The sequence below is a fragment of the Lolium rigidum genome, chromosome 2, assembly GCF_022539505.1.
Source record: "Lolium rigidum isolate FL_2022 chromosome 2, APGP_CSIRO_Lrig_0.1, whole genome shotgun sequence".
Classification (NCBI taxonomy): Eukaryota; Viridiplantae; Streptophyta; class Magnoliopsida; order Poales; family Poaceae; genus Lolium; species Lolium rigidum.
This window is the reverse complement of record NC_061509.1, coordinates 191,490,170-191,506,625: the sequence shown is the minus strand read 5'-3', so window position 1 is coordinate 191,506,625 and position 16,456 is coordinate 191,490,170. Positions and strand designations below refer to the sequence as shown.

At 46.0% G+C, this 16,456-nt stretch overlaps 1 protein-coding gene across 1 annotated transcript; it reads right to left on the bottom strand.

The window, feature by feature from the left end:
- Positions 1-12,106: 12,106 nt before the first annotated feature.
- Positions 12,107-12,980, bottom strand: LOC124687885 (disease resistance protein Pik-1-like). Its single transcript, XM_047221613.1, has 2 exons — positions 12,649-12,980; positions 12,107-12,355 (listed from the first exon to the last, which is right to left on the bottom strand). The coding sequence occupies exons 1-2, from the start codon at positions 12,935-12,937 to the stop codon at positions 12,261-12,263; spliced, it is 384 nt and encodes a 127-aa protein (XP_047077569.1). The 5' UTR covers positions 12,938-12,980; the 3' UTR covers positions 12,107-12,260.
- Positions 12,981-16,456: the final 3,476 nt, after the last annotated feature.

Here is a 16,456-nt window from a genome sequence, read left to right as displayed (position 1 = left end):
TAGTGATGTCTACGTTCCCCTCCTTTCCTGTAGACAGTGTTGGGCCTCCAAGAGCAGAGGTTTGTAGAACAGGAGCAAGTTTTCCCTTAAGTGGATCACCCAAGGTTTATCGAACTCAGGGAGGAAGAGGTCAAAGATATCCCTCTCATGCAACCCTGCAACCACAAAGCAAGAAGTCTCTTGTGTCCCCAACACACCAAATAGGTGCACTAGTTCGGCGAAGAGATAGTGAAATACGGGTGGTATAAATATATATGAGCAGTAGCAACGGTGCCGTAAAAGTGCTTGGCTGGCGTGTAGTTGATGGTGGTAGTATTGCAGCAGTAGTAACGCAAGAAACGAGTAAACAAGCAGCGATAGCAGAGTATTTAGGAACAAGGCCTAGGGATTACACTTTCACTAGTGGACACTCTCAACATTGATCACATAACAGAATAGATAAATGCATACTCTACACTCTTGTTGGATGATGAACACATTGCGTAGGATTACACGAACCCTCAATGCCGGAAGTTAACAAGCTCCACAATAATGCTCATATTTAAGTAACCTTATAGTGTAAGATAGATCAAAAGACTAAACCAAGTACTAACATAGCATGCACACTCGTCACCTTCATGCATATGTAGGAGGAATAGATCACATCAATATTATCATAGCAATAGTTAACTTCGCAATCTACAAGAGATCATGATCATAGCATAAACCAAGTACTAACACGGTGCACACACCTGTCACCTTTACACACGTGCAGGGAGGAATAGAACTACTTTAATAACTTTGCTAGAGTAGCACATAGATAGTAGTGATACAAAACTCATATGAATCTCAATCATGTAAAGCAGCTCATGAGATCATTGTATTGAAGTACATAGTAGAGAGATTAACCACATAGCTACCGGTACAGCCCCGAGCCTCGATGGAGAACTACTCCCTCCTCATGGGAGCGGCAGCGGTGATGAAGATGGCGGTGGAGATGGCAGCGGTGTCGATGGAGAAGCCTTCCGGGGGCACTTCCCCGCTCCGGCAGGGTGCCGGAACAGAGATTCCTGTCCCCCAGATCTTGGCTTCGCGATGGCGGCGGCTCTGGAAGGTTTCTGTGGTTTTCGTCGAACGCCTCAGGGTTTCTGATCCAGGGGCTTTATATAGGCGAAGAGGCGGCGCAGGAGGGCTTCTGGGGTGGCCACACCATATGGCGGCGCGGCCAGGGCCTGGGCCGCGCCAGCCTATGGTCTGGGGGCCCAGTGCCCCCCCTCTGGTCGTTCCCGGGTGTTCTGGATGCTTCCGGTGAAAATAGGAACCTGGGCGTTGATTTCGTCCGATTCCGAGAATATTTCGTTACTAGGATTTCTGAAACCAAAAACAGCGAAAACGGAACCGGCACTTCGAGCATCTTGTTAATAGGTTAGTTCCGGAAAATGCACGAATATGACATAAAGTGTGCATAAAACATGTAGATAACATCAATAATGTGGCATGGAACATAAGAAATTATCGATACGTCGGAGACGTATCAGCATCCCCAAGCTTAGTTACGCTCGTCCCGAGCAGGTAAAACGATAACAAAGATAATTTCTGGAGTGACATGCCATCATAACCTTGATCATACTATTTGTAAAGCATATGTAGTGAATGCAGCGATCAAAAAAATGTATATGACATGAGTAAACAAGTGAATCATATAGCAAAGACTTTTCATGAATAGCACTTCAAGACAAGCATCAATAAGTCTTGCATAAGAGTTAACTCATAAAGCAATAATTCAAAGTAAAGGTATTGAAGCAACACAATGGAAGATGAAGTTTCAGCGGTTGCTTTCAACTTATAACATGTATATCTCATGGATAATTGTCAATGCAAAGCAATATAACAAATGCAATATGCAAATATGTAAGAATCAATGCACGAGTTCACACAAGTGTTTGCTTCTTGAGGTGGAGAGAAATAGGTGAAGCTGACTCAACATTGAAAGTAAAAGAATGGTCCTCATAGAGGAAAAGCATCGATTGCTATATTTGTGCTAGAGCTTTGATTTTGAAAACATGAAACAATTTTGTCAACGGTAGTAATAAAGCATATGCATCATGTAAATTATATCTTACAAGTTGCAAGCCTCATGCATAGTATACTAATAGTGCCCGCACCTTGTCCTAATTAGCTTGGACTACCGGATCATCACAATGCACATGTTTTAACCAAGTGTCACAAAGGGGTACCTCTATGCCGCCTGTACAAAGGTCTAAGGAGAAAGCTCGCATTGGATTTCTCGCTATTGATTATTCTTCAACTTAGACATCCATACCGGGACAACATAGACAACGAGATAATGGACTCCTCTTTTATGCATAAGCATGTAACAACAATTAATAATTTTCTCATTTGAGATTGAGGATATATGTCCAAAACTCGAAACTTCCACCATGGATCATGGCTTTAGTTAGCGGCCCAATGTTCTTCTCTAACAATATGCATGCTCAACCATAAGGTGGTAGATCGCTCTTACTTCAGACAAGACGAACATGCATAGCAACTCACATGAAATTCAACAATGAATAGTTGATGGCGTCCCCAGTGAACATGGTTATCGCACAACAAGCAACTTAATAAGAGATAAAGTGCATAATTACATATTCAATACCACAATAGTTTTTAAGCTATTTGTCCCATGAGCTATATATTGTAAAGGTAGAGGATAGAAATTTAAAGGTAGCACTTCAAGCAATTTACTTTGGAATGGCGGAGAAATACCATGTAGTAGGTAGGTATGGTGGACACAAATGGCATAGTGGTTGGCTCAAGTATTTTGGATGCATGAGAAGTATTCCCTCTCGATACAAGGTTTAGGCTAGCAAGGCTTATTTGAAACAAACACAAGGATGAACCGGTGCAGCAAAACTCACATAAAAGACATATTGAAAACATTATAAGACTCTACACCGTCTTCCTTGTTATTCAAACTCAATACTAGAAATTATCTAGACCTTAGAGAAACCAAATATGCAAACCAAATTTTAGCATGCTCTATGTATTCTTCATTAATAGGTGCAAAGCATATGATGCAAGAGCTTAAACATGAGCACAACAATTGCCAAGTATCACATTACCCAAGACATTAATAGCAATTACTACATGTATCATTTTCCAATTCCAACCATATAACAATTTAACGAAGAAGAAACTTCGCCATGAATACTATGAGTAGAGCCTAAGGACATACTTGTCCATATGCTACAGCTGAGCGTGTCTCTCTCTCCCACACAAGCATGATGTAATCCAATTTATTCAAACACAAACAAAAACAAAAGCACACAGACGCTCCAAGTAAAGTACATAAGATGTGACCGAATAAAAATATAGTTTCAGGGGAGGAACCTGATAATGTTGTCGATGAAGAAGGGGATGCCTTGGGCATCCCCAAGCTTAGATGCTTGAGTCTTCTTGAAATATGCAGGGATGAACCACCGGGGCATCCCCAAGCTTAGACCTTTCACTCTTCTTGATCATAGTATATCATCCTCCTCTCTTGACCCTTGAAAACTTCCTCCACACCAAACTCGAAACAAACTCATTAGAGGGTTAGTGCATAATCAAAAACTCACATGTTCAGAGGTGACACAATCATTCTTAACACTTCTGGACATTGCCCAAAGCTACTGGAGTTTAATGGAACAAAGAAATCCATCCCACATAGCAAAAGAGGCAATGCGAAATAAAAGGCAGAATCTGTCAAAACAGAACAGTCCGTAAAGACGAATTTTAAAATGGCACCAGACTTGCTCAAATGAAAATGCCCAAATTGAATGAAAGTTGCGTACATATCTGAGGATCACTCACGTAAATTGGCATAATTTTCTGAGTTACCTACAGAGAATTTTGCCCAGATTCGTGACAGCAAAGAAAACAGTTTCTGCGCAGTAATCCAAATCTAGTATTGACTTTACTATCAAAGACTTTACTTGGCACAACAAAACACAAAACTAAGATAAGGAGAGGTTGCTACAGTAGTAAACAACTTCCAAGACACAAATATAAAACAAAATACTGTAGAAAAATAACACATGGGTTATCTCCCAAGAAGTTCTTTCTTTATAGCCATTAAGATGGGCTCAGCAGTTTTAATAATCCATTCGCGGGAAATAGTATTTGAAGCAAAAGAGAGCTTCAAGAGGCAAGTTCAAAACAAATTTAAGTCTAACATGCTTCCTATGCATAGGAATCTTGTAAATAAACAAGTTCATGAAGAGCAAAGTAACAAGCATAGGAAGATAAAACAAGTGTAGCTTCAAAAATTTCAGCACATAGAGAGGCATTTTAGTAACATGAAAATTTCTACAACCATATTTTCCTCTCCCATAATAACTTTCAGTAGCATCATGAGCAAACTCAACAATATAACTATCAAATGAAACATTCTTATCATGAGTCTCATGCATAAAATTAGTACTACTCCCAACAAAAGCATAGTTATTCTTATTAATTGTAGTAGGAGCAAATTCAACAAAGTAGCTATCATTATTATTCTCATCAAGTGTAGGAGGCATAGTGTAATCACAACAAAATTTACTCTCCATAGTAGGTGGCACCAAAAGACCACTATCATTATAATCATCATAAATAGGAGGCAAAGTATCATCAAAGAAAATTTTCTCCTCAATGCTTGGGGGACTAAAAAGATCATGAAAACCAGCTTCCCCAAGCTTAGAATTTTCCATATCATTAGCAACAATGGTGTTCAAAGCGTTCATACTAATATTACTACCAGCATGCAAATAAGATTCCATAGGTTTTTTAATTTTCGCATCAAACAATCCATGTTTTAAATCAGGAAATAGAATAAGAAGATCATTCTTGTCCATTATGCCAAACTAGTGTAAACAAGAAACAAAAAGATGCAATTGCAGGATCTAAAGGAAATAGCTTCGAGTACTTACAACGGCGAAAATAGCTTAGTAGCCGAGATCCGGAGTGTGAGTACCTTTTACCTTTCCTCCCCGGCAACGGCGCCAGAAAATATGCTTGGCGCGTAGTTGACGAGGGAGGAAAAGTGCTTAGTTGCCGGGCTTGCCAATGTGTGAGTGCCGTTTACCTTCCCTCCCCGGCAACGGCGCCAGAAAATAGCTTGATGTCTACGTTCCCCCTCCTTTCACTGTAGACGAGTGTTGGGCCTCCAAGAGCAGAGGTTTGTAGAACAGCAGCAAGTTTTCCCTTAAGTGGATCACCCAAGGTTTATCGAACTCAGGGAGGAAGAGGTCAAAGATATCCCTCTCATGCAACCCTGCAACCACAAAGCAAGAAGTCTCTTGTGTCCCCAACACACCAAATAGGTGCACTAGTTCGGCGAAGAGATAGTGAAATACAGGTGGTATAAATATATATGAGCAGTAGCAACGGTGCCAGAAAAGTGCTTGCTGGCGTGTAGTTGATGGTGGTAGTATTGCAGCGAGTAGTAACGCAAGTAAAACGAGTAAACAAGCAGCGATAGCAGATATTTAGGAACAAGGCCTAGGGATTACACTTTCACTAGTGGACACTCTCAACATTGATCACATAACAGAATAGATAAATGCATACTCTACACTCTTGTTGGATGATGAACACATTGCGTAGGATTACACGAACCCTCAATGCCGGAGTTAACAAGCTCCACAATAATGCTCATATTTAAGTAACCTTATAGTGTAAGATAGATCAAAAGACTAAACCAAGTACTAACATAGCATGCACACTGTCACCTTCATGCATATGTAGGAGGAATAGATCACATCAATATTATCATAGCAATAGTTAACTTCGCAATCTACAAGAGATCATGATCATAGCATAAACCAAGTACTAACACGGTGCACACACTCGTCACCTTTACACACGTGCGGGAGGAATAGAACTACTTTAATAACTTTGCTAGAGTAGCACATAGATAGTAGTGATACAAAACTCATATGAATCTCAATCATGTAAAGCAGCTCATGAGATCATTGTATTGAAGTACATAGTAGAGAGATTAACCACATAGCTACCGGTACAGCCCGAGCCTCGATGGAGAACTACTCCCTCCTCATGGGAGCAGCAGCGGTGATGAAGATGGCGGTGGAGATGGCAGCGGTGTCGATGGAGAAGCCTTCCGGGGCACTTCCCCGCTCCGGCAGGGTGCCGAACAGAGACTCCGTCCCCCGGATCTTGGCTTCGCGATGGCGGCGGCTCTGGAAGGTTTCTGTGGTTTTCGTCTAACGCCTCAGGGTTTCTGATCCAGGGGCTTTATATAGGCGAAGAGGCGGCGCAGGAGGGCTTCTGGGGTGGCCACACCATATGGCGGCGCGGCCAGGGCCTGGGCCGCGCCGGCCTATAGTCTGGGGGCCCAGTGCCCCCTCCGGTCGTTCCCGGTGTTCCGGATGCTTCCGGTGAAAATAGGAACCCGGGCGTTGATTTCGTCCGATTCCGAGAATATTTCGTTACTAGGATTTCGAAACCAAAAACAACAGAAAACAGGAACTCGGCACTTCGGCATCTTGTTAATAGGTTAGTTCCAGAAAATGCACGAATATGACATAAAGTGTGCATAAAACATGTAGATAACATCAATAATGTGGCATGGAACATAAGAAATTATCGATACGTCGGAGACGTATCAGCTAGCGAAGAATTCAAAGTCTTGGTATAAAAATTTTAAATTTCCGCCTAAAAGTACATTTTGGGAAAGCATCGGCTAATACATGTTACACGGAAATATATCACCCAATGCTTGGGGGCTAGTATCACCTGCCGCACTTCCTTGTGCTTGGCGAAAAACACCTTCAGGCCGTCCTCCAGGTCGGCGAGCTCTCGCATCTCCTCGTCCGGCTTTCCCCACACTTTGTTCCGCATGGTGGAAACTTCCGCGTGACGCTGTGCAAGGGTAAGCTTTTGAAGGGACGGAGTCGGTCGAGGGTCGACCCGAGTCGCGTTGGTGACTTGAAGGAGCTTTACCTTTTGCTCCTGTTCTTCTTACGTGGGCTCCGCGAAAGCGGTGCTTGGTTGATCTTGCGGAGGAACAGATGAGGAGGTCCCCTTGGCGGAGTCGCCATGGTGAGTGGGATCTTCAGGAAGGTCATCAAGGTTGATGACATCTTTCGGATCCGGCTTGGAGGCGGATGAAGCCTTGGGCGGAACTTCAACCTCGGGAGTAACAGGAATAGAAGCCGGAGATGGCTTGGCTTTTTTCTTCGGGACCCTTGGGGCCTTGGGGGGCTGGCTTCCGGAGCTTCAGAAAAAACATAAAAGTATAAGTAAGAGTTTGATCGTGAAACCAGAACTTGGATCTCGGAAGTAGGCACTTACCCGGAAGGCTTGAAGAAATGCTGGATGGCAGGCTGCCCCTTGTTGCTGGTATTAATCAGTGAAAGGCGCTTCTTTTCCGTCTCCGCTTTCCGGGTAGCCGCAGTGCTAAGCACTTCGCGGGCGCGTTTCGCATAGGGGCTGGAAGGAGCTGGCTTCTTCCTCTTAGCAGGGCGTGGGGCCTCGGGAGCTTCCACCTCCGATGCAGCTTCCGGATCCGTGTTGCCGGTGGAAGGAACCCGGAGGATAGTTCCGAGTTCGTTTTCTTCAAGCGCCTCGAGCTAATGCAAAGTTAAACACTTAGACAAAAAAGTTTGAATGCGAAGAGAAACAATAGACTAAAGTCAAGATGACGTACCGCGGTTCCGGAACCATTCGTGTGAATGTCTTTGTTGCACACGTGAACGTGAAGTTCACGTGGGATTTTGATGAGGAGCCGGATCCTCTTGTCGATGGCGTCGGCGGAAAGATTGTCTTTTGTGGCGCGCATTGGGTCGTCGCGCCCTGTGTATTGGAACATCGAGGCGGTCCCTGTGTTGGAGCGGCTGGATCCGCTTGGTGAACCGGGAAAGGGTTAAGTCCTTCCCCGTCGGCCCCTCCTCCGTCGGCTTACGAGATCCGCCGACGGCGCGTGTGAGCTGGAGCGGTTCGGAAAGGTGGGGGCGGTGCGACCATGCCGGAAGCTCGATGGCGGGGCAGTTCTTGAATGGCGGCAACTTTCTTTCGCTCGCGGGGTCGGAGACGTCCTTCAAGTAGAAGAAACCCCCAGACCAGTACCTCGCGGATTCGTGGCGGTCGGTGGGGGGTAGACGCGGCCCGGGCGGATCATGAAGGTGATGGATCCGCATGTAGCTAGTTCGGTGGATTGCCGGACCCTCTCCTTCTTGACGGTAAAGTAATGTCTGGAACGAGAGAGAGCTCGGGGTTACCGGAGATGGCCTTCGCAGAGGGTGACGTGGTTGCAGATTGCAAGCACGCTGTTCGGAGAAATGTTGTGGGGTTGGAGCCCATAGGTCTTCAGAATCTCTAGGAAGAAGTCTGAAGGCGGAAATGAAAAACCGCGCTCCACCAGTGCTTTCGTCAGCACCATCTCGTCGTCCTTAGGAGCTGGAGCTAGTTCATTCGGAATTGACCTCCAGCTTCCGTGTTGCAGGAAGCCCTCCGTCTCGAGGTTCCTCGGCTCCATGTCGGTGGTGGTGCAGGGCCACCATTTTCCCTTGGCTCGGAGTCTCGTTGGCGAGCTTTCGACTTTTGATGACCTCTTCCGCCTGGTGCTCCGTTTGATCCGCCCCGGAGGCTTTCTCCGGGTGAGCGAGAGGTCCCTTCGGCCTCCTTGCCGGAATCCTTTGAAGGATCCGGCCTGGCCGGAACGAAGGGTGGAGGGCGGAGGAGATTGGGGTCGCCATGATAGGTTCTGAGGTTGGAGGCGGAGTCGTTGAAGACATCTGAAGAAAAGGTTTTGGCGGAAACATTTTTTAGTCGGATCCGGCATCGTCAACCTAGCGATCATCCCTACCAACTACGGCAAAGGGTCGAAGCTCGGAGAACTTACCGTAATGGATTTCGCGGTGGTCGGAGTCGCCGGCGACGAGGTTTTCGTACGGTGGCTCGCCGGAGTTAAGAACACGATGAACACCACGGTGGTGAAATCGCTCCGGTGATGCTCCGGCGAATTTTCCGGCGGGTTCCGGCACGGCGGAGGAGGAGCTCGCGAGCGGCGCTGCGTGGAGAGGTGAGAAAGGGGGGGTGAATGAGAAGTTAGGGTTGACGGTGGATATTTATAGGCCGGAGGGACGAGATTCGTGCTCCGCATACTGTGGTCGGAACGCAAGCGTCGCACCGTTGGATGTGTGACACGTGTCCAAAACCCTAAACGGTAAAAATGGCTAGAGATAAGTTACCGCACAAATCGCGCGAAAATGGCGCCGGAATTGGCGGAACCGTTTGAGTCTTTTAAAGATTCCGGGTAATTGCGCGAGGGTAAGTTGGTTCTCATTTGACGCAGGGGCAACCCGGAAACGTATTCAAAACGTCGATGGATGAAGTCCCGCGGAATGGGAGTATTTTTTCCGACTAAAAGTTGGGAAAAGAAGAAAATGTGAAGTTGGAGTTCTTCAAGTTTCTCCGCGTTACTGACATTGTCGGAAACCATGATGGACTAGCAAAGGCGGAAATAGCAGGCGAAACTCGGAGAACTCTGGGGGCTACTGTTGTGGGTATACTTCATGGGTGTACCATCGACAGTGCCTAGATCCGGCAAGCCCGGGTGGCCCACGAGATGGTGATGAGGCATGTGGCCCATCGGGCGGACCCGATTGCTCGTTGATCATGAAGGAAGAAGTCCGGCCCGGATCGGTAAGCCGGATCCGTGCCGACATTAGGAGGAATCCGGATCCGCGGAGGCCCGTGAGGAACCCGGATCCGGTACGACGTATATGGAAGGCGGATCCGTGACGTGCACGGCAAGATATTGTACCGTAGTTAGGCTATCTGTAATCCGGCTAGGACTCTCCATGTAAACCCTAGATCCGTGCGCCTTTATAAGCCGGATCCTGGGAGCCCTAGAGGCAGAACAACAACTCATTGTAACATCGCGAGGGCGCCCAGATAATTCCAGACAAGCAGCAGTAGGCCCTGTCATCGTGCAGGTGTTCCGAAGCTGGGTAAATCGCGTACCACCGTCCCGTGTGCACTCCGCCCTATGGCCCCTACTTCTTCTCCCCCTCGTGAGGATCCCTCCTCCGAGGTACCGTCGATTAGGCAACGACATCCGGCTTTCTTGAGCAAAGTCGAGAAGAAGGATGACAAGAAATGCGGCATGAAGGATCACTTTGGAGTTAGAGAAAAGCCCCCGGCTCCACTTGCTAAGCCCCTTTGACACATTCTTTAGCTTGTGGAAAAGGTTTTGATAAGGTTCATCATGGCCGGAGGGCAAGGTCCAAGCTCTTGCAACCACATCATGGAATCTCGGGATGCCCGTCCAAAAAAATTTGAACTTGAAGGTTTTAGGCCTCCTTGGACCACTATCATCGGCGAGGAGAAGTGGACAATGGTCGGAGAGGGCGGAGAAAAGGGCATTGAGGATATGAGAGTCAAAATGCAGGCCCCAAGCATCATTGCAAAAGAACCCATCGAGTTTGCACATTGTTGGATTATTCCTCTCATTTGACCAAGTGAACCGCCTATTTTGGAGGTGAATCTCCTTGAGTTCACAAGTGGTAAGGGAAGCTCGGAATCTATTTAGGCGGCTCCGGTTGAAATTTCTCTTATACTTTTGACAGGCTCGGTAGATTTGGTTGAAATCTCCCATTGCTAGCCATTTCTCATCGCTTGCAGGCTTTTGGGCAATCAGCTCATTGAAGAAATCGTCTTTGCGGGCATAGGAAGTAGGACCGTAGACCGAGGTCACTTAGAAGGCGATACCCGTGAGTCGACTTTGAACCGAGGCGGAGAGGCAAAAAATTGTAGCTACGATGTTGGTAACGTGCAGCGCCGCGTCATCCCATAGCAGCAAAATGCCACCCCTAGTGCCAAGCGCAGGCCTCTGAGCGAAACTCCTGAGTATGTAGCCTCCCAGGAAAGCCGCAGTAAACTGATCAACATTGCTTAACTTTGTTTCCTGAAGGCAAACAAGATGGCAAGAGGAAAAAGCAATAATCTCGTGACTGTGGCCTGCCTGTCCGGGTCATTCAAACCCCTCACGTTCCAGCTGAGAAATTTAATATTGTCACTCATTTAGAACTTGCCGATGCTCAATGGAAGAAATCTGGAAGCAACAGTATGCAACATGCGACACAGAAAAACTGACTGCCAAAGAGAAGAGGCACACAATAGTTTACAAACCGAAATGGTGGCCGGCACAGACATGAACAATAATAGCTAACAACGGCAGCAGTAGTGGCACATACGCAAACCGCTGACTTACATGCACAGGCAGTCTTGGAAAGTAGATAACCTCAGTCCACCATATTCAAGCTAGCCATAGTGTTAGTATCATAGCTAGTATCATGCATCCTAGCCTCACCAAAAATGCTGATGTGACAGTAATTATGGATGAGAGAGAAGATTAGAGTATCATATGTAGTATCATAGCGCACATCACGAGAAAAGTTAGTATCAAATAAATTAGGATAGGAGAAGATGCATGTGGATAAACTATAACCCAGGTTTTCTTTCTTACACTCTTCGGAGTGATTGTAATCATGTCATTTGATTAATGAAGTTTCTTATTCGCAAAAAAAAAAATAGTTAGCCATACAGATAGTGAATTAGTTGGCCATACAGATTTGTTTTTGGAACTGTGTGTTACGTACATCGTACACGGGTACATCCGCCCTGGACTTCCCATCGGTACATTTTTAGAATATATTGGGCTGACAAATGGGATCCGGTCCAACTCAGCAAAATTGTCCCTGGCATGTGGGCTGTCAGATTCAGTGTCAATTTGTACTAATTTGTGTTTTAGTGCACATTGCAAAAAAAAAAAAAAAAAAAATAGCAGAATTTTGCTAGCATAACGTAAAGGGGTAATTTTCCGAACATTAGACATAAAAGTGAGTGTAGTTTTAGTGTTTTATCAACTCTCTTGATTGTCTTCTCTCAAAAAAAAAAACTCTCCTGATTGTCATGAGGTCGCTCAGCTGGCCCGGCGACATTGGCTTGCAATCCTACTAGAGCTAAACTCCGGCCCTACTAGTCTCACTATCATCATCCTTTGGTCCCGGACATCCATGCTGGCTTCTTTGCCAGAAAACTGCTTGTAGCACTATCCAATTGAGCGGCAAACGAATCCATATGATCAATTAATTACTCTTAATTAATACTTTAATTAAGAAGCTTCCACAAGAACCAATACAACACAGATCCCACCTTTGGCATTTGAAATCCTACTAGAGCTAAACCCCGATCGACGAACAAAAAAGATTACTCAAGAATGCTGAGTGGCGTGGCTACATCCACCAGGTGTCCAGCCCGGAGTAATACTGCTGGTAACCATAGACCGGCGCGGCCTGCGAAGGGTACTGGTAGTAGTGCCACGGGTAAGAGCAGGTACAATAGAGTCCAGTCAGCTGACTATAAGACATTAAATAATATATTTTAGATGAGTTGGAGGAGAGAGAAGAGGAGAGAGAAGGGAGGTGAAGTTTCTTATCTGATAGCAATAACTTCACGACGTCGCTCCTAAACGCGCTTGTGAGAGTGAAATGTGGGCCATATATTAGTAAAGTACTACATTCTTATAGCCAACTATTGTACATGTTAGCTATATGATGACTACAAATGATATGGCATCTTGTTATAGCCAACAGTTGGCTATACTATTGGAATTGCTCTAAGTGTACTCGACGACGGCAGCGGTGGCGGCGGCCGCTTCAGCGGGCTTCTTCTTCTCCTCCTCCTTCTTGACCTCGCCGACCTGCACGAGCTGCGCGTGTCCGACCTTCTTGCGCAGCGCGCTGGTGAGCTTGACGGAGTCGACGCCGTCGCCGACCACCACCACCTGGTCCTTGCTGTCACCGGCAAGCGCCACCGAGTCCACCCCCACCGTGGCCGCCACCAGCGCCATGGCCTTGGATCGGCACTTGTCGCACGTCATCTCCACCTTGATCACGATCTTCTGCTTCATGGCGGCGTGCTTAATTTGGCTGGAATCAAGTCGGGGGTTAATGGTGGAAGTGAGAATAGCAAGCTAGAGAGTAGAGAAGCAATTTGCCGTGGAGGGAGCAGAGAACTTGGGGTCTATATATAGGGTGTCACTCGGTGTGTATGTATATGCGCGTACTCTGAAGCTGCCACACCTGACTGCTAAATCAAAAGGCGTTTCCGACGGTATCTAGGACGCGATTAGAGAAAGCGAGGTTCCAGATGAGGAGATCGGTACGACCTGGCTCGGGTCATGAAGAGACGACTCGGCAAGAAAGGAACCGTGTTGGCACTTCCCAGTACACTACAGTGCATGTGCCAGCGTGCGACTAGTCAGTGCCCAACTTAGTGACCAAGCAATCGCGTTCCTGACCTTGGAGTCTTCGACTATCAAGCCAAGCATTGAATTATTCTTGATTCCATATCTTGATCTGGGACAAAAACGTCTGCTGTTCTGATATGTAGGCTTGGAAAACGCGAGAACGTAGAGCAGTTCAGTCGTACTCATCACGACGGCGACGGCAATAATGTTTTCGGGTAAATTGATCGGCGACGCGCGGGTCACTGGTCAGCAACATAGGTAGGCAGCTGATACACTTCATGCACCTGTAAATACTCATGTCGACAATGAGAATTAACAGGCTAGTAGAGAGTCAATATTACCAAGGAAAATGACGAGCTTTCCACAGTATAGTATTCAAATTGGACGGCTGACGACTTGGCATAGCGGGGGTGGCCAAATTGTGGATTCTGTTCAGTATGCAAGCAATGCATGGAGTCCCTTAACCACCTCTTCACTCATTATCGCTTCACAATACGACTTTGGGAGAAGGCTAAAGATTGGTTGGGCATCCATGAGCTTCACACGAACCTATGGATGTACCTCTCTTTCCCTGAGTGGTGGAACATGATGTTCATGGGGCAAAACCGCGAAGCAATGGCATCCCTCACTATGCTCATCACTTGGAAAGTTTGGAATGAACAATAGGCTATTCAACAACGACCACACGCTCTTGCAAATCATCTTCGACAAGATTACAAAGCAGACTAAGTCATGGGTGTTAACGGGTGAAAGATTAGGTCATTTGATGCCGGGAGAGTAAACTTGTAATAAGTCATAAACCTTTAATTACTTTCTTGTAAAACTTCTTCTGAATCATAGGTCGAGGCAAAGCTTTTGCCCACATTTCAAAAATAAAAAAATGGACTAACGCAGAATGTTCCAGCAAATGAGAAGAAAGGCCCACCGAACTGTATTTAAATTGGACTATTGCATGCCTCTTTGTATCTTAACGAAAGTATACAATACGCTTAGTCAGTATTCTATAATTTCTATCAAGGGCCATCGCTTCCTTGAACGGTCCTAGCTAATACCAGTTGCAATATAACTAGACTCAAGTTGTCAGTAGAAGTTTGGTATGCACACACGCATGTGCATCCATAGCGTTCTTCTACATTCTTTAGTTTCTTCAAACCACGGAAAGGGAGAGCATGCTTACCTGCACCAAGTACGATTAGAATTCTGACCGAAAGCGAGTGAAGTGTTGTTTATCGTTGGGGCTCTAACTGCATTTTTGAGCTGGGCTCCAACTAAATTAATTCCAACCAATGCAGATCTCACATAGTATCTCGAATTAAATAAAAGACCTTGACCGCGGGAAGTACGGTTTCACACATGCTTGATCTTTTTCAGAACTGCCTGTTAGGTAAACTGTAGCTTCCGCCAGGTACATTTTGGGTCTGTCAGGTACATCTTTTTTAAGGACGAAAATATGAACGACGGCAAACCAAACCTAAATCTCCAAAACACATACAAGAGGAAAGATATCGAAACACATGACACACACCCGGGGACCAGAGTGCCCCGCCGCTAGTACCGAAGTGCGCACCAAAAACCCGCCGCATTGATCGTATCTGCCATGAGCATATCCAACTTACGGAGTAGATGCTAGGTTCAAAGTTCTTATCAATACAGTTGTATGGTCGCTTTGGCTATGTAGAAATGGCAAGGTTTTTGATAATAAAAAATCTTCTCTTATGCAGCTCATTTACCGATGTATGGCGTTGCTCCGTTCATGGTCGTCGCTTCAGCGTTTGGAGGATCGCGACCTATTTACGGAGGTGTCTACACGCTTAGAGGAAACGGCGAAAGACTTTATTACCCAACATGGATGGCTGCATACTAGAAGGATTTTGCCTCCTACAGGCTAGCTTTTTTCCTTTTATTTCACAACGTACTCGTGTGATCTCCTTTTTTGCCTTTTTACAATTGGAACTATCAACGGTTGTGTGCATCCTTGTTATGCAGAGGCCGGGTGTATTGCTTGAACATGAGTAATAATAAAGCGCCCTTTATCGAAAAATGAGCATATCCAAGTCGTATACGCCGAAGACAATCGATATGCCTGAAAGAGGAGCACATTTGACTCGTATACGCGAAGAGAAACGATATGCCTGAAAGAGGAGCACATTTGCCTCTCTAACCCCTCGAGTAATGGCCAACGTGGCTCATCTGAGGGTCCTTGCATATGTAGAGGGCTTATGCTGCCCACCCCTGCCACAGACCCGCACGAAACAATGGGTTTTTCTTCTCCCGTCGAAATAACGGGAGGATATGGTTACTAGATGCAATCGGATGCTAGTGGTTACTCAGGACTTCTTTTTCCATGCTACTGGATGATGATATATCTATTATATATTAAAAGTGCATTACGGGCTAACCAGAAATTAGAGAATTAACTAGAAAATCCCACATAAATTAGAATAATCTGACCTTTGATTTTAGCAGACAGAATAGTACATCCGTTAGATCTAACTTCAAGTAAATTACCCACCACTGCCATTCAACGTGAATTAGGCAACCCCTCGCTTTTAATTTAGTTTTTCCTTTTTTCTCCACTGCTAGGCCGTCGCTGCATCTGGTGTCATACCTAGATTGTTGGAGTTGCGTGATAGACGAAAACATCCACCGCCCGCCGGCGTATTCTAGCACTCAGGTGCGGGCAATAAGAGACTGGGTCCATGGCCTTGTAGTTCTCCCTCACTTTCTTGTTCTTCCGCCTTGAAGCGACGGACTTGCGAGGTGCATTGGGTGCAAACTCGTCACTAGATCGATCATGCCTTGAGCGTCTCCGACCACCCCGAGAAGCACCACCTGTGAGAAGCAAAGGCCGGTAGCAAAGAGAAGGTAATGCTCATAAGTCATGTAAGATACAGTAATATACTCGAGAAACATGCTATAAGTCGGTACAAATCTAGACATGATAGATTGAAGCAAAAACTGCAGTGGCGATGAAGCTCCAGGCCAGATAATCCGGGGACCCAGGGGGCGGATAATCCGGCCAGGCCGGATAATCCGGCCAGCGCGGGGGCCGGATAATCCGGCCCTGCGAAACTTGCAGTTTTCCAATCAAAAGCTTGTCTAAGACTAGATCGGCCTCATAGCATGCAAGAGGAGTACACTACACGAGATTTGGAACAACTAGACACCAATTCCACCAAG

What these genes read in the sequence shown, in the direction of transcription:
- LOC124687885 (XM_047221613.1), bottom strand. Translation starts at nt 12,937, where the DNA reads ATGAAGCAGAAGATCGTGATCAAGGTGGAGATGACGTGCGACAAGTGC. An exon ending in CGCTGCCGTCGTCGAGTACA is followed by an intron (nt 12,356 to 12,648) that starts CTTAGAGCAATT and finishes ATTGTACCTGCT; the next exon opens with CTTACCCGTGGCACTACTAC.